This window comes from Argiope bruennichi, chromosome 7, assembly GCF_947563725.1.
Source record: "Argiope bruennichi chromosome 7, qqArgBrue1.1, whole genome shotgun sequence".
Classification (NCBI taxonomy): Eukaryota; Metazoa; Arthropoda; class Arachnida; order Araneae; family Araneidae; genus Argiope; species Argiope bruennichi.
Window position 1 is genome coordinate 59,143,428 of NC_079157.1, and position 21,520 is coordinate 59,164,947.

The 21,520-nt window shown below is 26.5% G+C and overlaps 1 protein-coding gene across 1 annotated transcript in view; it reads left to right on the top strand.

Annotated features, from left to right (window-relative positions):
- Positions 1–11,024, top strand: part of LOC129976156 (neuropeptide Y receptor type 5-like) — a 134,630-nt gene extending 123,606 nt beyond the window's left edge. Inside the window, exon 4 of the mRNA XM_056089584.1 lies at positions 9,962–11,024. Coding sequence (XP_055945559.1) covers positions 9,962–10,949 — 988 coding nt within the window. The 3' untranslated portion in view covers positions 10,950–11,024. The remainder of the gene's footprint in view (positions 1–9,961) is intronic.
- Positions 11,025–21,520: the final 10,496 nt, after the last annotated feature.

Consider the following 21,520-nt stretch of genomic DNA (forward strand, 5'->3'; position numbering starts at 1 on the left):
GCAAAATCAGGCAAAAATAAATAAAAAAAATATTTCCATTTTATTTCAATTTGCCTTCATTATAAAGATTTTCTTTAAATTTTGAAATAGTATAAAAGTTAATTTTGGAAATTCTTGCTGAAATATGTAAACATTGACCTTAATTTTCAATTAATTAATATTTCAATATCGCTATAGATCAAACAGTTTGACATGTAGAGCACACAAACACACACACACATAATTTTCTTTCTGATTAGTGGAAGTAGAGATAACAATAGATTATCAAATTTTTACTTTAAATATAAGCTTGTTACTTTTTTTGGTATGAAAAAATAATATAATTCTAATTTTGTTTCAGGAACTTAATTTGATTACTAAATCTGTTAATCATTTATACTAAGTACATATTATAATTTAATGTTTTTTACATGATTTATTGCACATTTGTACAACTTTTGTAATCGTTTACTCTCTCACTTACTGCCCGTTGATGTCTTGAAACTTTGTTTACTTGTTTATTCTAAACAATACACTGTTTTAGCATATTGTTTTTGAAACTAACTTTTGGTTTTATTATATTTCCATTCCATCCAAAAGTAAATTTTGTATAGAATAATATCATAATTAAAAAAAATAAAATATCAAAAATCATCTTTTAAAAAATTCACTCCTTTCCTAAAGGCTAATAATGATGCATTTTTAAGATTGGAAATTAAATATATTCAATAAAAACAATTTTTAAAAAAATATTTTTATTCTCTTTATAACTTTATTTTATCAATAATTAGATATTATTTATAGAATTCAAATAGTTTTTGTTATTTTTGAAATCATTAATTTCCAGAATATTTTTTTATCCCATATAATGTAAAAGTTTTACTCGTTTTCTATTTTTTAATCAAAGACATAAATTAATCAGATTTGGATTTTTTTCTTGTGTGAAATAAATTTAAAGAATTTCAATAACTGAAGACTAATTTAGTTAAAAGTTTGATTTAATAAATCAATATTTATAAATATATCATTGCCACTTAAACAAACAAAAGATAAAAGAAACTGAAATCCGGTTTACGTCACATGGATGCATAAATAAACACTGGAAAGAGAAGAATTTCATCAAATAAATTTTATCGTCTGCTTTAAAACTGGGACTCGATTGATTTTTATTGACTGTACGTGAAAACACGCTTTGGCTTTTTTGAAAACTTTGACTTAGTTTTTTTAAATTAATTTTATCTATTTTTATATATCGGTACCAGGTAGTTCTTAGCAGAAATTTCTAAAATGAAATTGCGTAAGAAAATCAATGCGTCACTTCTTTTGAAGAATAAGGTAGCTGCAATAATCTAATTTTTTTAAATTACAAATGTATGAATCAATACAAAAACTGAATTATCTTATTTTCCAAAAAAATATTTTTTTCGCGTGTTATAGAAAGAAAATTTTATTTGAGTAAAATTTGTTATGTTTACCGATTCAGAATCAAGTCAAATCCGAAGTTACTGGAAAAGGCGTAGTGTTATGTCAGAGATATAAAGTACAAATTCAAATTTTTCCTTTCTTATTTTATTGGATTTTAAAATCGGAATTTATATTAATAATCAATAAGTCTTTTCGTATCCCCTTTACCTTATAGTTTTCATTTCCAACTATTTACAAAGGAAAATTTGTGAGGTTCTCTAAAGAAGCGAATGTCTGACCTTGAGGAACAATTTCGCACAGATATAATTTTTTAACTCATAATACAATTTAAAAAACTGTTATTATTTAAGAATTTAAAAATGTTTGATACTTTCCCTCAATAAATCCCAAAATTATAGTCGTATAAATTTAATTTTTACACGAATTTTAAAAGCAGTTTTTTTTAAACTTAAAGATTCAAATATCTTTGTTGTGTAATTTTTTTTCTATGCATTTGAATTTCGTTGCAACCTTGTATTTTTGAAATTTAAGCAAACTGCAGAATGTTAGAGAAAGGTTATGTATATAACTTCTGGAAGTTATATGAGGTATTGGAAAGTAAAGTTTCATTACAATCAAAGAAAACGTGCAATTAGATTATCCGTATAAAGACACTTTTAATATCACTATGAGGTCATGAAGACTTATTTACATGTAAATAGGGAAAATGCAAGAATATTTATTATACAGACTGTAATATACTTAACGTGCTCACTGCCACGATTCGCACCTGATATTTGGGTCATCTATCCAATCAGATGACCCCTTTTTTACTATCTCTTAACTATAGTAAAGAAGGAGTCATCTAATAAAATAGATGGTTTGGTACAATTACATAATATCTTTAACGCACAGGCGCGCAATCCAGCAGTCAACGCATTAAACATAATTTTGGGGAGAGTTAAATCAGGAAAATTAGGCATGAGCGATTTGATGAAAATTAAACATAGCAAATATTTCCAGTGAACTATTTGGTTGGCAAAGACGTTTAATTGTCCAATGGAATGCACTAAAATTACATCTAATCAAAGGATGAGGATAGTTAAAAAAAACTTTCGATTTTTAGTAACTTTTATTGATACTTCTCTATTCTTACCTTTTGCATATCTAAATTCGAACTCAAGGTCACCGACTTAGTTATTCGGCAACTTACTAGTGAGACCTTGAGTACTGACAAGAAATGAAAGACCTTGGCAGGATTTAGAGTTCAGATATGATGTTCTTCCCAATATAACTTTGAACGGTCCTTTTTATAACATTAATTTTTTATAATTTTATGTTAATAATGTCATTTGAAGCCAAAGAAAAAACGATTTTCGTTCATAACTTAAGATTGATACTATTATAAATTATGAAAAAATATCTTTTTTTAAATTTACATGATTCTCAGAAAATTATATTATTTCACTTTGAGAAAAAGTAAAGCACATTTGGATTGCTTATAATAGCTCTTAAACGAATAATTTTGGCCGTATTTACATTTTTATATATGAAATATACAAAAAGAAATTATTATGAATGTTAAAAAAACTCTAGCTCAAAAACCCGTTAACCTAGAAAAATGAAATTTAATATTTGGTATGAACATCAAATTTAATATCTAAAATATAGATACGTATCAAATTTGAAACTAAATCCATCAGGAGTTGATAATTTGGAGATTTGTACAATTAACAGCCATTACCAAAAACGTAGTGACAATTTATAAGAAATTTTTCATAGTATTTTGTGACCAAGTTCTATGTAAAATTTTGGTTTTAATTAAAAGGAAAAAAGGTATTACATAGATTTTCTAGTACTTGTGTGTTAACAGTAATCTATTAAAATTATAGGGTCGTGTAGGTTAATATGAAGACTGAAGAATTTTTCAAAGAAAAAATGTTTAACTATATTTTACTTATTTATAGTTAAAAAATTAATATTTATTTTGAAAAAAAGCACTTAGAAGAGTTTTTAATTCGGACTTTTTCTATCCATAAAATTGTAAAATGCTTCTTTGTGACTAAATATCAAGAGATACCTTTCCTATTAGTTAAGAATATACAACTTTGCTATGATATTTTCACAATATTGTTCTGAATTCAGAATGTCGAGAAAAATCGTGGATACAATACATAATATTTTATGTTAATAGGAATGGGAAACCTACCTTTTACTGAGAACTCTATTTCAACTTTTTTCTGGATATTGAAATTTTAGTATTTATAATCTAAGCCAAACCCATAAAACTGTAAATAATTAAAATGTATATATATATATTAGCATCCATATTTTAAAAACTAACTTCCTAATTTATTCCAAAATCTAGTCTGAGTTACGAATGTAAATAGCTTCCTCTTTAATTTCAAATTAAATTTTAAACTCGAAATTGTAAGAAAATAAATTAATTAAAGGATTGTTCTAGATGTGAATATGCATTACAGCCAAACACTTTAAATAACATTTCAGTATTATAAACTGCTTTCATCAGTTATGTTCTCGATAGTTAAATGGATAAAATTCGAATAGTTAACTAAAATACTCCGGGACACTCCAAATAAAGGGTAAAAATATAAAGGAATAATAATACATAATTATATAAAAGTGAAGAATTTAGTTTTATCCTCACGCTTTAAGAGATTTTATTCAGAGTACAATACCGGGAAACTATATTGTACAATATTCTATCTCAATATTGAACTATAAAGCAGAAGCCTTATATTTTACAGTGTTATAAGTCATTTAAAATAACACGTACTGCATGTTTATCAAGATTAGTAATGTACAAATATTAAACGAATTAAATAAAATTTTGAACAACTGTTAACAATGCCTATCAATTTATTTTTATATACAGGGTGTTCATTAATTATTGTCGGTGTTTCTGTACCTCATAACTTTCGAATAAAAAATATTACGCAAAAACCGATTACGTATTCGTAAATTGCAACTCAAAGAATTTTATTAATGATATTAAACAGATTAATGAATTTGCACATGGCTGCCCTTCGTGGTTCGTAACACATCGAGACGAAATTCGATTTCCCACCACGTGTTCTCCAGCATTTGTGGGGTAACATTTTGGATCTCAGTGACAATTCTGCGCTTCAGTTCATCAAGGGAGGGCACAAGGGCCCTGTACACAATGTTCTTGACAAACCCCCATAGAAACAAGTCCAGCGGTGTTATATCTGGTGCTCGGTCTTCCCGCTCCCTTTCGGTGTAGAACGCTACCAGTTTCCTGAAATTGTGTTAACCAGCGTCTGATAGAATTATCCGAAGGAGGATCTTTCTTGTACGTGGTCCTGAAGCGACGTTGAGTAGTTATGACTGATTTAGTTTCGAAAAACCACAATACACACATTGCTTTTTCTTTCACGATCGCTTTTATTTATGACGTCATAATTACCCAGACTGCAAATGCGCTAAGATCGCATTGTTGCCACGTAAAATTCTTTGAGTTGTAATTTACGAATACGTAATCGATTTTTGCGTAATATTTTTTATTCTAAAGTTATGAGGTACGGAAACCCCGACAATAATTAATGAACACCCTGTATTAAACAATAATTGCCGTTAGTTGTAAGGGATGCATTCATTTCTTTTTTAGACATTGAGTATATGTGTATGACAGAAAAATTAAACTTTCAGCAAAGTACAAAAAATATTTGTAAATATTTATCTCTTCTAAAAATTCGATGAATATTACATCTCAATATCAGTTCATATGAATCTATCATAATAATCATGTTGTCATATTCCTAACTTTTCCACGAATTACAAAATCGCTTTATAGGTAATAATTATTTATCAACAGACTGATCGTGGCTTTAATAAGTCGTATCTAATTCAATTTGGATAGATCTGTGGTAACTATAGCTACGAGCTATGTTTCGTGTGGTGAAATATTCAATTCTTATTCATCAGCTAAATATTTGTCACATCGAACCATGGCAATGCGAAATTTCCTAATATTCTCTATAGAGGTAGAAAATAAGGGATTTGAATATCAATGTATTAATTATTTTTTTAAGCAAATAGATTCAATAACATTAAAACCGTATCAATAAATTTTCATTGTTTTTGCTTTTAAATATTTTTATTTTTTAAACAAAAATTGAACTAAATGTGAGTATAACTACACATTAAACATACCTTAGCTCTCTGAGTCTAATCAATGCAAACTAAACTATTTTCGAACGTTTTTGAAAAAAAAATATGTTTTTGAATATTTTCATAAAAAAGATTGCAAATATGCCTATGAAACTTGTTAAAATATTTTGGTTAAGTGGCAATTTAAAAAAAAAAAAATATGGAAAAAATAGATATTTTTTTGGCCAAAAAGTGGTATGAAATAAAAATCATCTAGTTTAGAACTTTATCAAAGAATCTGCTTAAAATTTTGCAGAAATCTTGAATAATATATTATATAATTCCAGAGCTAAAAAACAAGGTGCATTTCAATACATTCTTTAACTATTGAGGTTCGGCTGATAAATAACATGGAATTTCCTATTATTTTCACATTCTGAAGAACGAAAACAACTATAATCTATTTCTAAAGGAATAGATTATTTATTTTTTAGTTCAAGAAGTACAAAACATATTAAAGAATCGCTATATCAAATTTGTATACAGAAACATGCGTTAGATTTTAATTTATGAGGTTTTACATGAGAAAAGTTCATCTAAAGATACAAAATAGTATTAAACTGTATGTAAATACAAATATAAAAATCAGTGAAATTTTCCAAAAAATAGAAACTAAATTCTGACGGTTTTATAAAGAAGTCTATTTAATATACTTAATATTTCAACAAACTTTTCAAATAGTGAATTATTTTAGGAATGTTATCAGGACCTTTCATCCTTGGAAAAAGAAGAAAAAATTACTAATAAAATTTCACTAGATATATACTGAAATAGTGGCTTTATAATTAATCCTTGAACAGCTAGATATTGTTAGGCATATACTTTTAACTGAAAAAATTGATTAAGTATATTTAATGCAATTTCAAATAATAAATATATTTCTGCACAAATTATGAATTCTAAATTTTTAAACATTCCTTGCTACCTATGAGTTTTTAATGAATATTTTTAAAAATATGACTAATATTTTAAACTAGATTCCAATCTTATGCTATTAAAACAGATCGGTTTATGTAGTATCAATTAGTATTTAGAAGGCATATATTCTATGCTTATTATAAAACTCAATGTGTGTGTTGTTTTGGAGTTATACAGACCAGACAGTTCAACCTACAGCTACCAAATTTGGCATGTGTATACTTTGAAGGCCAGGAATGTGCACCTCGGAGCCGTTATTTTGAATTTTTAATTAGAATTTCAATTGATTAAAAATTAATCGAAATTTTTACGCTATATAAGGCAGAAGATAGAAACGTTTATTTAATTTGAAAGTTGAAGCGACAAGAATAATTTGCAGAATATGATTCCTTAGTTCCAAAAGACTGTCTAAAATTTAAATTTTAAAATTTTTTTAAAAATATATTTATAAATCAGAAAATAAAATATTATTATTGACATTATTTATTTAAATTTTGAAAAAAAAAAATTGTTGAATCTTTTGTTAATCCTTTGAGATATTATACATTATGAAAATTATTCTGTAGTGTACATAAGACTTCAATACCGAACATTTTGCCATCAGTTCTCATACTTTTTTTAAAGACATGCGTGGATTGGCTAAAAAGCGTCTTTATATTAATTGCAGTTTCATCAATTCCACTTTAATTTAAAATTGAATTTTAAGAGTGCTAATAGGAAATTAGAGAGAGATGCATAGTACAATGAACAGAACGACTTAAAATTTTGATTGTCATATCATTCACTTATATATTAATAAATCTTAAGCTTAAAAATATTTTGATGAAAAACTATTATGGGAACAAGTTACATAATATATTAATTAAACATATTATGAAGCATTAATACTGGTGAAACTGCTGGTCGCTAAAGGTGACTAGTTTAAAATAAATTTAATACAGTGTTTATTATTATATAATAATTGGAATATCACAATAGCTTAATGGTGGTTAGAGTTGTTTATCTTTCGAAATACAACCACTTTCGATGCCCATTTCGATCGCCGTATTTAATACTTGCTAAATACTGTAATTAAATATTCTTTGTAGCATTATTTTAATGGCTTCTACAGAATTTGTGTATTTTTTTAAATCTCAATCTTCAGAAATATATAACTCATTATTTTAAAAGCTTTACATTGTTCTATTCATTGTGCTATTCAGTTCCTTAATTTTCAGTTTTTATGCATACAATCATATCACAGGAAAAAGAGTGGCACGTAAAAATGTGCACTCTTAAAATTTTTCACAGTTGCTTGATTTTGATAATATACCTTAAATGTAAACACATCAAAAGGTCAAAAACGTTATTCAAATTCACATACCTTATAGTGAATCCTCCTTATTATGGAAAAATAAGTAGAAATCTTCATATCTTGATCCTCAATGATGGAAAAAAACAAGCAATCTAAAGTATTAGTAGCAGCAATGAAATATACTATTTCAAACACCCTTTGAATAGTTTTAAAATAATTAAAAGAATTTATATTATGTAAATACATTTTTCGTCACGCAATATTTTCAGAAATTATCATGATGAATTCTAAAATCTCTCTTAATTTTCAATTAATTATAATTTTATTTTTAAAAAACTTACGTTGAGATGCCATAACCACCTTCCATGACATAAATGCGCCATTTTGGTAGATTAAAATAAACTGTCTAGCCGTGTGTAGCACCAATACTCTCACACATTTTTTTCATCATTAGTAGAAATTAACATTTCTAAGTATTATATTCTAAATATTTAATAGTCCAAAAATAAAATGCATTGCATAATCTGTATCAAATATATAAATTTAATATTATTCTGTAATATCAAAATATCTAAAAATATATTTTGTATATCAAGAAATGCATCAAATATAACTCAAGTAATAAACGGCTCGATAAATATTTTATACAGTGAAGATCTCATCTTTCCAAATTAAAGTTTTGATCATAAGAAGAAAAAACCAGACTACAAAAGTATGACCTTTTATAGCCAGGAAGTTGTATATTAGGTGAAAAATATTTAACTAAATATTGTACACATCAATGTTTAAAAATAAATAAGTTGAAAATTTATTAAACTATTAATTTGGATTTAAATTTTAAACATCAAGCATCAGTATTCAAAATTGAACCTTGCTTCATAAATTATTTAATAAACAATTTTCAACAACTTCAAAAAGATAAAAAAATTGAATTTTTATAATAATTATATGAATATTTAAATAATAATGAAAAATTATTTGCATCATTTATTAATGGTGGTTTCTATTAAAACCTCATTGTATTATTTCCGAAGTTAATTAGTAATGTATTTTTGAGTTTCCGTTTTTAATTAAAATTTAATACATTTTATTGAATGGATAAAGCCTTTGTGTTGTAGGTGGAGAAAATAAAAGTGGTAATTTAGGTTTTTAAAAATTTACAGTTATTTAAATATTAATTTTCCTATATCTTTATTTGATAATCTCAAAGAAAGAATAAAATCTCAAATTATAATTAAATTTAAAACATATTCAAATTTATATACTTTCCATATATGAATGTTTACATTCAAACTTTCAAAAACAGAATTCATTTAAAAGGTCAAACCATGTTGGATGATTATTATAGTTTTTATAAAGAATATATTAAAATGATAAATCAATAAAAATATGCAAAAATTTTCCAACAAAGCATAAAATATCTATCTTACCTGAAGGAATTAACTATTACTATGAGAAAATCCATTCTCTGTGTTAAAAGAATAACGCCTTTTCTACTTCAAGATGAGTTTCCATTATCCTATAGGAGATTTTGCACATTGTTTATTTATGGATCGATAGTTTCCATTATCTCCATATTCATTTGAACTTGTTTTGTTTTGTGTCTATAAAATAATGATAATTTTTATTTCATTTCATTCACTTCCTGATATGCTGGCATTTTTAAATTTCTAATAGAAACATGATCTTGTGTACTCTTCATATCATTATATTTCTGAATTCATCACTAAATAAATTACGGCAATGAAATTTTAATTCCATACTACTGGCGCCATCTTTTAATGCATTTGAACAACATTGAGTAATATTGCAACAATGAAATGCAATTTAGAAATTAAAAAATAGTTGATTGTTCTATTTTTGTGTACACTGATGCACTTTATTTATTCAAACATGTCGCTTTTCTCGAAATCAAAGATATACTTATTCGGTCGAATTAGGAAAAAAATCCAAAATAAAGAGGAGGGGGGGGGGTAAATACTTTTAAAACATAACTTTCGAAACCTATTTCATTACTTTGAAATAAAATAACTAAATAGCTTTCGCTGAATTATAGCTGTATAAGATCAAAATCACACTGAAGTACACCCTTATTTTTATTCTTGCCATTTTTGTATTTTAAATTAACTGCTTTACTCAGTTGAAAATTATATCCTACCTTTTTATATATTCCAGATCTTCTCGTAATTTACTGGTCATCAACCTCAACATTTCCGACATAATCCTATGCGTTTTCTGCATGCCATTTACGTTGCTGGTGATCATAAGAAGAAGCTGGTTCCTGGGCGCCTTCCTTTGCAAGTTGGTTCCTTTCGTGCAGGCCTCCACCATCTTTGTGTCTGCAGGAACTGTCCTTGCAATCGCTGTGGATCGGTACAACACCATCGTCCACTTCAACCCTCAACATCCGAAAGGGAGTAAGAAGGAAATGTTCATAAATGCAACCCTTATTTGGGTATCTTCTTTCATTCTGTCCATTCCTCTTTGCATTTTCCAAGGCACAGTTCCAGTTGGATTGCCTGGACTGCACATATATTACAAGTGCGTGGAACTCTGGCCAAGCTCATTCTTGAAAGGGGTGTACACTGTGATGATACTAGTGCTCCAATTCGCAATCCCCACCCTGGCGCTTTTGGTGACCCACATTCATATAAGATCCCACCTGAATGCTAGAATATTCCGAACGGACAGTGTCCAGGGAGAGAGCAAAGGGTACCAGCAGAGTGAAGGTCAAGGAACTTCCATGAACCACGAGCGTCTGAAGAGAGATCTCAGGAGGAATACAAGAGCCACGATGGTCTTGTTGAACATTTCCATCGTTTTCACCATCAGTTGGTTGCCATGGAATAGCCTGAATCTTCTTGCCGAATTCCATCCGAATGTCATGAGTCCCAAGGCACTGTATTTGGCATTTGCTATCTGCCACATGACGGCAATGACGTCATCTGTGACAAATCCTATATTGTACGGCTGGCTCAACAGCAACATACGTCGTGAGATGGTCCGTATGAGTTGGGTCATCGCGAAGGCGGGTTCAGCTTTGGTGTCGAATCGCAGCACTCAAAGTGACAACCAAGCCATGCAACAAAACAACACTTTGATTCGATCTTCTGGAGGTGATTCTACTCTTAATCGTAGCAACAATCCAGAAAGTCACGTCTAAATGGACAACACTCGAGTTGCAAGAATGAGAAATATTACCAGAAATATATAAATAAGAATTTTTCATATTATTATAATTGTTCTGCATGCTTTATATCCGACCAGTTAATTTTCTATTGAACCTGAACTGGTACACATATATAATATATCCAATAAGTTGTAAAAGCGCATATACTTATTTTTACGAAAATAAATCGTGCATATAATTACAATTTGTAAATATATAACTACTTATACAAATTTCACCGAAATTGATAAGTGATTTTTTTTTTTACAGATTATGTAGGTATATTATTTCAAATGTTCTGTTCATTATATAACAGTTGCGCTTCGGCTGAAATGTACAGTTTTAAATTTTATGGAATTTATTACGACATTTAAAGCATTAGTCTTGTTTTTTATAAAACTTCCCGATATCATATTCTTATAAATTCTGGGATTTTTGTCTTAAATATTTCTTAATAGTTATAAAAACCAAATATGCTGCAATTTCATTACCGGTAAAAATGAAAACTTTAGAATTTTCTAGATAGTAGAAATATTTGTACATACAATGATAATGTAACAATTTGTAGAAAGTTGGCTGAAATTTCCGTATATCATTATGCAAAGTTGCGAGAATGCATTGTTTGTGTATTTATTTTACTGCTTACTTCTTCAGAAGAAGAAAGTGCACAATTTCATCAGAAATAAAATCAATAAAACAATTATTAATTTCGCACTATTGAATGAGTTTTAATCATTTTCGAATTCATTAAAAAAATTTCAGATATATAATTTTCAGTACGATTAAACGTAAAAAAAAACAGAAAAAAATGAAAATGGAATTTATTTTATTTTATCATTTTTTCAAAAAGAACCTATTATTTTTTCATCAATTTTTATTTTCAAGAAATTAGAAATATCAAAGAAAATATGTGAATTCAAAATTAATTAATCTTTCTACATTGATTAACCATATATTGACGGGCATTAACATGATACAAAAATTTTCTTTCCCCAGGATGTTACATTTTTACTTTTGTTTGCACGGTGTAGTTTAATTAAAGTCTCACAATAGAGGTTTCAGAAATTACTATGAGCTGACAAGAAAAAAAGAAAATCCAAAAGCAACCTAGCCATTCTCTTTCTAACTGCTGGAATGACAACAATAGCGCTGTGGCGACTAAATATAAAAACCTGTATTAATTCAACTCTTATTTACCGACGGTACTTGACTGTTATTTTAAAATCAGGCTTAAGTCTTCATAATATGATTAATTTTTCTAACGATATTCAAAAGAATAAGTTGAGCGCAGCTCCGATAGCAAGCCGTAGACACAATCTAAAAGCAGAAATAAAAAAATTGTAGTTTTTAATTAAATTAAGGAAAATATTTTAATTAAACAAAAATTATTTTCCTCTTTCCTGGGCTTATTTTGCACCAACAGTTAAGGAACACAAAAATAAAAAATGAAAAATTAAGTTTGTAAAATAATTCGGTAAATAAAAGATTTAAAAAAAAAACAAGTTTAGTATAATCATAATTTGAAAACTGAAGATAATTTTCAAATTTCATTCCTTTATTTAACTGTATTTAATACAAAGTTCATCACTTTTTAAATTTCCAAATATAATTAAATTATCTGCTAATAATTTCAAGAATTACAAAAAAATATTACTAAATCCTTTGATTACATATTATTCTAAAAATCAAATTAACTATCATTTTATTATTATTATTATTTTGGGATAATAATTTACCTGTATCTTACACCAAAAAGAAATCCAGAAAAAAATTAGATATTTCATCATACCATTTCAAATCATAACGGTGTGTGATTTGTTAATCAATTATAAACTAATCGAATTAGTTAATAAATTAAATATAAATTATACAATTTCTATTCTTATACCTTTTGCAGAGACTTTAATATTACTGGAAGAAATCATCTTTTTCAGGAAAAACTATCTACTGTTTGAAGATACATTTTTTTTACAAATTAAAGAAAAAACACCCCCCCCCCCTTTATTAATAGTATAGAGCAAAGGCTTATATATGTACATATGCATGTGACAACCTTTTGTTTTCCTTAAAGCAGTAAAAAGTAGTTCCAATATTAAAAACAAAAATGTAGCAGGCATTTTATAATGCAAATATGAAAGTGAAGAAATAACGAAATATAGTAAATATAGTTACAGGAATTTTAAGTTTAAAGCATAAATTTCCATAACCTGTCGACTGTGCATCTTTCTGTTAGTATATTGTTCATATTCTAATTATTTTTATATATCTTAAAAGTGTAAAGTAATGCAGTTCAGTATTTATTTATAATAAAACGACCTTACTGCAACTCTATTTTTTTTAAAACATGCACACTGTTTGCTGAATTATTTTGAAAATAGGCAATAACATCCAAAACAGTAAAAGAGACTTTGAACTTAAATGGAATTGTATTTATTATTTTAACTCCTGAAGTCATGTAATATACATTAACTTCTTGCAAATTCAATAATAATAATTGTTATTTTAGATCTTAAACTAATATAAAGTTAAGTAGATTGACTTATATGAATTGAATTTTTTTAAAAAAAATTATTTATTCATTTTATGCATAAACATACATTTGAAAGAAAAATAAATCTACTATTTTAAAAATTCAGCTCGTAAGTGTAGAAATTTTTCAACGTTACATTCTAATTCTCAATTCCATTATCACATGTTCAGTGTTTCTTATTGTTTTAACATTTTATCATAAGAATGGAAATAAATAATTACAGTAATATGAAAGGAATTTGCAAATGATCATTTTGTCTCTGATGTTCCAAAGCAGGAAGAGGAAATTCCATTTTATCTTTTGTAAGCGATGAATGCAAACATCTGCTGTCTGATGGCAGACATTGTTTTATTTAGTCTGAGTTTTATTGACAGATGCTGCAAATTATACTTAAAATTATAAGCTACCTATTTCCGTTTTTAAAAGCTAGAAATTTTTGTAAATAGAATCTACTTAGAGTTGTACCTATAAAATTAATAAAAGTTCTATTATTATTTACCAAAACGTTTGAGATACAAGCAAATTCTCACTTTATATAGAATAAATTTATTCATTAAGGGAATATAAATGCTATTAATGTGTAGAAATGTCAGTAAAATGGAAATTTTGATATTTACTCGTTTAATTCTTTAAACCTTGCCGTCAATTTATCCGGCTGTATCAAACGAGACAAAATCAGGCATAACCGTTGGATTTAGGTAAATTTTTAATTAACGTGTATTATTGAATTATAGTCTTTAAATCCGATTTTAATTTTTCAATTTTGTATGTTTCTTTCTTGAATTAAAAATCCGATGTTCTATAAACATTATGAAAAATTTATAGAAATAAATAAAACTAACATTTGAGATTATTTATTTCATATAAAATCTATGATTAAAACCTTCGTTGGTGCTATGAGAACACGTTCAATAATATTAATATTACATTAATTAATAAGACAACTGACCGTTTCTATGGAAGTTTCTTTTCTTTTTTTTACCGAAATAATATGATTATTTCACTCAGTCTATTTCTTTATTAACCACTTTTGGGGACTGTCCCATTCACCTGAAATATTTTTCATGTTTAATTTCTAATAAATATCTTGTATATAACTTGACTTTCATGATACCCTAAGCAAAATATATTTAAGCTTCAAATTATGATATATCTTATAGCCGTGTTAATTTAACCTCTTACATGCGATGCCTAAATGTGTTTCATCCATCGAACTGGAGTAAAATTTATTAATTAGAATGAAATCATACGAAGATTGTTATAAATCATTTAAAAATAATCAATAATTTATAAACATCTCAAATAGTTTACAGACATTTAGTTGAATAAAAACGGCGATACATAATAACAAAAGAACATAAAATCGCATCTAGTTAGACAGCGGAGAAAATAACACACGTTTGGGGTTAACACCCTTTACTTTCGTTTCCTGTTATTATGTAAATAAAACTTACTAATGAAATCATAAAAAATGAATGAAAAAATGTAGTTCTTTGTCATCCGGAAGTCGCAGTCGCATAAGCTTTGTCTTTCATAAGTTTCTTTGTCGCAGAGCTATACATAATACGCCGGGCAACATGTATTCTAATTACGCTTTATTTCTCGCAAAGGCCTTTCTTTCTTATTTCTAAATTAAATTTCGCAGATTATAAACCATATTTTCTCTTTTATATAAAAAAGCACGATATTAAATATATGAAAAAACAATGAAAATGGGCTACTTTTTTGTACAAATAAATGTGCTGCAAAAAATATCCAAGAAGATATATTTAAAAAAGTTAAATTCAGAAAATATTGCAAAGTAATAAAATTGGCATCCTTAAAAAGATAAAATTATCATTTTTAAAATGGTAAAAAATATTCTGTTTTTGGCTGTCATATTTTTAGAAGTGCTAGGGAAAAAACATGAAACTCACGCTTAAATTTTATTTTATTAAAATTACAAATACAAATCCCAGTATATTACCAGCTTATAAAGCATGGTTACAAATTTGGTTTACAATAAAGTTACAATTTGTTCAGAGCAAGCTACTTGTTACTAACTTATTCAGAGTAATGCTCTAACTTTTTCAAAATAAGTTACTTGTTACGGACTTATTCAGAGAAACGGTCTAATTTTTTCAATTTCACTGTTGACAATGATAATACTTACACTTTTCTTCTTTAATTAATGTCAATATCACAAATGAAATGAAAATAAATAGATATGTGAATTGGTTAATATCAGCTATTTTTTTATTCAAAAAAGAAATATTTGGTTTGAAGAAAATTAATTATGGAATAGGTTATCTTTGATTTAAATAATGAGATGTAAAATATGTAAATGCATCAGAAATATAAGACTTAAATTAAAATCAGGAAAAATTATTTATATATTAACACATTAAAAATATAACATTTTATTTAGTAATATTTATCTTTTTGATTTGAGAGTTTATGTTATCTACTTTTATTAATTGTTTATCATATAACTTTAGGGGATTAAAAATATTAATTTCAATATAAGGAAGAAAAAGTTTATCTCACAATGAAAAATGCTTTTTCTTTGTACATATAAAAGTATATAAAGGGAGTGTGTTGCTTTTAGAAAATTATTTGTTTAGAAATTTTTCTAAATCTTTAATCTTTTAATTATGTTCTCAAAGATTGAATACTTTAATTAAACGTCAAAAAAAATTAGGGCCTAAATTAATTATAAATAATTAAATCTGAGTCAAATTTTCTCCGCGAAAAAAATTATAGCACTTTAATTAATCTAAAAATATCCTCGGTAAGATATAACGCGGATTAAGCTGATGTAATTTAACATGATTAAGAATTCTTAAGTAGTTTTTAATTAATCTGATAAGTATTGATTTTAATAAAAATAGAAACGAAGTTCCATATAAAAATGTGCTTATTTTTTTTACAGAATTTTAATGGGGAAATAAAAGATTTAATATAATCAGAGAAGTTTAACAAACTGTCTGCATTTATTCATTCCGATTTAATACGTTTTTATTACATTTAATTGTTGTGATGACATTTTTAAATGCTTTCTCTATTAATTTTTGAAATTCCGCGACGTCCTAGAAAAAGGGGTAGGGTGTCTTCGCTGTGATCTGGACGTCCCGAGTTCGAGTCCCGGTTCGGGCATGGTTGTTGTTCTTCTATTTTCTATCTGTGAGGTGTGTGAATGTGCCCCCCCCTCTGTAAAAAGGGGTTGTGCAAGCGAATGTGGCGCATGAAGTAGCTAAGTCGTACTCTTGGCCCTAGTTGGTGCTAATGAAAATACAAGAGACGTTCACTCGGCTTAAATCGCTGACAGATAACGGTCAGAAGGCTTGTTACTTCAGTAAAAAACATTCGTATGTATAAACTCAATGTTAGTAATATGCTTATTCCATAATTAAAAATTTTCAATGATATTAATAATTAGTTTAACAGTAAATTACATATAAATTGATAAATAATCCGACTTTTTTTTTTAAAATAGTATATAATACTTTATTTAAGCATGAATTATTATTGTTATTTATAAATAAGGTTTAACATTCCAACTTAGATGATGTTATATGCATATTTTAAATTATTATTTAATTACCAAAATGAAGTTTCCCTTTTTCATGTTTGTTTTTTATGCACAACAGCAAAATAAATAAAACGTACTGGAAAATTTCAGATATATTTAAAAAATGTTTCACTCTGAATCTTTAATAGCTTACTAATTAACCCACCATTACTCACAGTCATTGATTAGGCTTATGATTATGACATAATATAGTCGCCAACCATATGAAACATTCGGTAGCCATAAAATGCTCGCCAAACTCAAACCAACTTAAAACAAAGCTTCGTTAATATATCATTTCTTTTTATAGCATGGCAGACCATAATTTTTGGGCTGTCACATTCTATAAGTTACAGATTAAAAAATTAAAACTTTGCCAAATTTCGTACTTATTATCAATTACAAATAATAAAATTAACTGCCATAATATATTGTTTATTTCAATAACGGATTTTAACAAGGTAAGCATAATTTAGTTTTGAGTTTTGAATACAGTAAATAATAATTAGTAGCACAAATATATCTGAATTTAAACAAATTGCTGAAATTGCTTTCTTAAATTGGTATCAACATTTTAAAATTTATTTATTTTTTGCCGCAATTTTACCCTTTTAGACATTGGTACACGACATTTTAAATTTTCATCTCTTTTCACAGAGAATTTCACAATTATAGTTAAATTTTTGTGTTTTCTTCTTGATTAATTTTTAGCAGATGCAAAATTTTCATTCCAAATAAGAAAAGTTACCTTCAGTAAAAAGGAAAACGCTCAAGGCGAATGTGTGGTATATTTAAAAGCAACGTGTTTCTATTAAAATCAACTCATTGGTGCTAATGATAATATTATGTTTTTAGTTGACGAATTATTGAATCGATTAGTTTATTACATTTTTATGACCATAATACAGAAACAAAACAATAGTTTATATTAATTGTGCTGTAAAAATTCTGCTTTTTACATTAGATTAGATTATTGAAACTAATTAAAATCTCATTATTTTTTTACAAATGAAATTGATGTGTTTTTTTTTCAATTTTAATTTCTTGAGTTAACAGACACTTAATTTCTAGATTTCCATTTATTTGTTTCCAATTTTTAAAAATGTTTATTGTAAAAAAAAACAAAAAAACATTTAGAATATGATAAATATCTAAAATGGCGTTGGTGTGCTCTAAAATTCTGCTTTTAAAAAAGTCCAAAGGAATATGTAATGAAATCTATTTGCTAAGCATGAAATGAAAAATGAATGAACTTTGATTTACTTCATATTAATAAAATAGATTTTGTTTATAAGTTGAAACTTCAATTTTCAGCATCTTTAACTGATAATTTTAAAATGTGTGGGAAATCAGTATTAACCAAATATATACTTTCGAACTAATTTGCAAAATTATTATATAATATCAGAATTTTTACTTTTTCAATAATTGTATCGATATTTCTCAGTGTCAATGGTTATTTGCATATAATATTTCTTGATGTAACTGCATGCTACGTACTATGGTATCTTAAATGTATGCATTATATTTTTGTATGATTGTTAGCATGCATTTCAGAAAATATAGCGTGCTGAAAATCAGTCATGTATCTATCTTCATACATTTTCATTTAATATTATAAATCTTTGCTAATATATCAATATATTTAATGTGCAATGTCATTACAATTATCTGAAATAAACTGATTTCGATTAAAGCTTACATGTGTTTTCTTTGTTTCCTTTCATATCTTTAATCTTGAATGTGTCACTTGAAGAAGCGAGGGAAAGTTGACAATAATCCAAAACCATAATTATATTACTTAGCTCACGAGCATGATCTTATTCCTTCCCTTCCTGATAATGGAAAACAAGCATAGTTATTTTACAAACTTTCGAAAAAAAAAGAAATAATTTTTTAACAATTATTTCAAAAGATGACAAATATTTTTTTCTTCGAATTATACAATTAAATAAGGTGATGAAAGGTAATTAGATAAATAAAAGGTACTGAAATAATTTTACTAACATACATGAATTTTTATTTTCGAATGCTTAAAATTATGAAATAAAAGTCAATATTTGTAAGATTTAACTGAGTTCTTTAAAACTAGAGCTTTATTACAAGTAAATATACCATTTGTTTAAACTCTGAATTTTAATTTCTTATCTTGAAGCTTTACCATCTATTCGAAATGACAAGCTTAAAAAGAAAATTAAAGAACTTCGAGACACTGAACGCCGCTGCATGATAATATTTTAGACTTAACTCGTAATTATTTTTTTTTAAATATCGCTTAATTATATAGAGTGATTGTGTAGAAGCAAAACAAACAAAAAAAATATTTTTGTATCTTCATAACAGAAGTGACTATATATATCTAATATTTGAAACAAAGGAAAGTGTTGTTCTAAAACAATTAAAATAAATTTTAAAATTAGAAAAAAAAATTTATAAATACATTTTTTTATGAAAAAGTTTTAAAAATCGGACTGAAATAAAACTGATATCCTAAAAAAGATCATTTTTGAATTTTAAAATAGAGTAAAAATAGTTTTTATGAAAAAATTTTATTTAAAATTTAGGAAGAAAAACATTATTTTTAAAATAAAAATGATTCGAAATTTTGCTAAAGCCTTTTTAACATTTGCTACCTAAGAAGTAAGGACGAGCCATATTCGTGAACTTCTGCTTTATGTAACATTTTAAAGTTTTTTTTTTGCATTATCTATTTTGAAATATATTCATAGTATACATATAACAATAAAAACGGGGAAATGCCATAAAAATATTTTTCGCTTAAAATGTATTAAAATTCTAAAACATTATCCTTTAATTCGAAGTTCTTTAAAGAAGTTTAGACTGAAGTTTTAATTTCATATCAGCAATTCTTAAACATTCATAGCAAAAATTACATTTTAAGTTTATTTCCTTCATGCCAAAAAATATTTACAGATGAATTTGATTTTAATTCTGGGTTAAAGGAATATTTCTTTCAAACTTAAACAATATTCTTTTGTTTATTTTGTGCAAGCATCGCCATCATCAAAATAGCAAAAACTATTATACTAAAATAGAAATAAATAATAATATAAAACTTAAATAGCAAGCATCATAAAAATAGCAAAAACTATTTTAAACAAACAATGTTTTCCATTTTTAAACAATATGAAAGTTTAATAGTTCTAATACGCTGAAACAAAAACTCCTCAAATTATTTTTTTCTGTGTTTGATGGCAGCACCTTGAGCTGATTTATTTTAATTTGGAATTAAAATAAATTAGTCACATTATTCATTGATGTGACTAATTTATTTAAATAAAAACATTAATCGAATTGATATTCATTAATTTAATTGAAATCTATTCAAAAATTTTATTTATAATTTTTATTCTCTTGTAACGAAGTATATAAAGAGAAAATATTTCAATTATTAAAAAAAATGAACTGGAAATTTTGACGAACCTCTACGTTTCAGACTTCTTTGAACGAGAAAACATATATTTTCGGCTCTCTGTCTGCCTATGCCTACGAAAAAGCTAACTCATAAACGAAATTCATTCAGAGAATTGTCCAGCTTTAGAGTACAATTGAACACAATAAAAGTAAAGAGCTTTACAAAATTTTCCACACACGTGTAGCATACAAATGTAGAACGACATTAAATTTTAAATAATAAATGATTATGACGACTGATTGATTATCTGTCGGTCTGTACTATTACAAGCACGCAAATATTATACGTCACAAATGCAATAATTTAAATAAATGATATTTGGTATGTAATCTTATGACTACTGTTGTAAATTTATGTATCTGCTGTGTATGTTTGTCAAATTATGATTTAAATCGGTAGGTAAAATGTTTCAAAAATTATATTTGATATTCTGGTTCTTGTAACATTCATATATTGATCTTATATATTAAGATCATACACTAGATTAACACCTAAAATCAATATTTTGTAACTCTTGTCCGTTAATACGATAAAATTAATGCAGCATATGGGCTTTCTTTATTATTCTACGAAACATGGATCTTTTTTTTTCTGCGGTAACTAAGAAAATAAAAATCTAAACACTTGTAGCATTCATGCCATTGTATGACATACAACATTTTATGGTCAAAAAGGGAATAATGCATTTATTCGAAAATATATGAGAAAGTTTTAGGGAGATTGACAAGTTTATCACACACAGAAAACAAAAGAAATCCATCCTATCGAAACCAAAGCAAACTAAAACAAAATAAGTAAACAAAATACATACATGTTTATTACATTTTAATTCATATCTTATTACGCCCTTAGGCTTACCTGCAATATCGCAATTTAAACTCTTCATGCATTATTTGTTTTTACTCCTAGTTTGCTTTCTGCCTCTTGCGATTTGGCAGTATATAGGATATACAGCAGTTTTGCACAATTTTTTAAAACCATATTATCTTGAAGATGTGTCTATCTAGACTGGTTGTTAACATCTCAGTTATAATTGTTACATATTAATT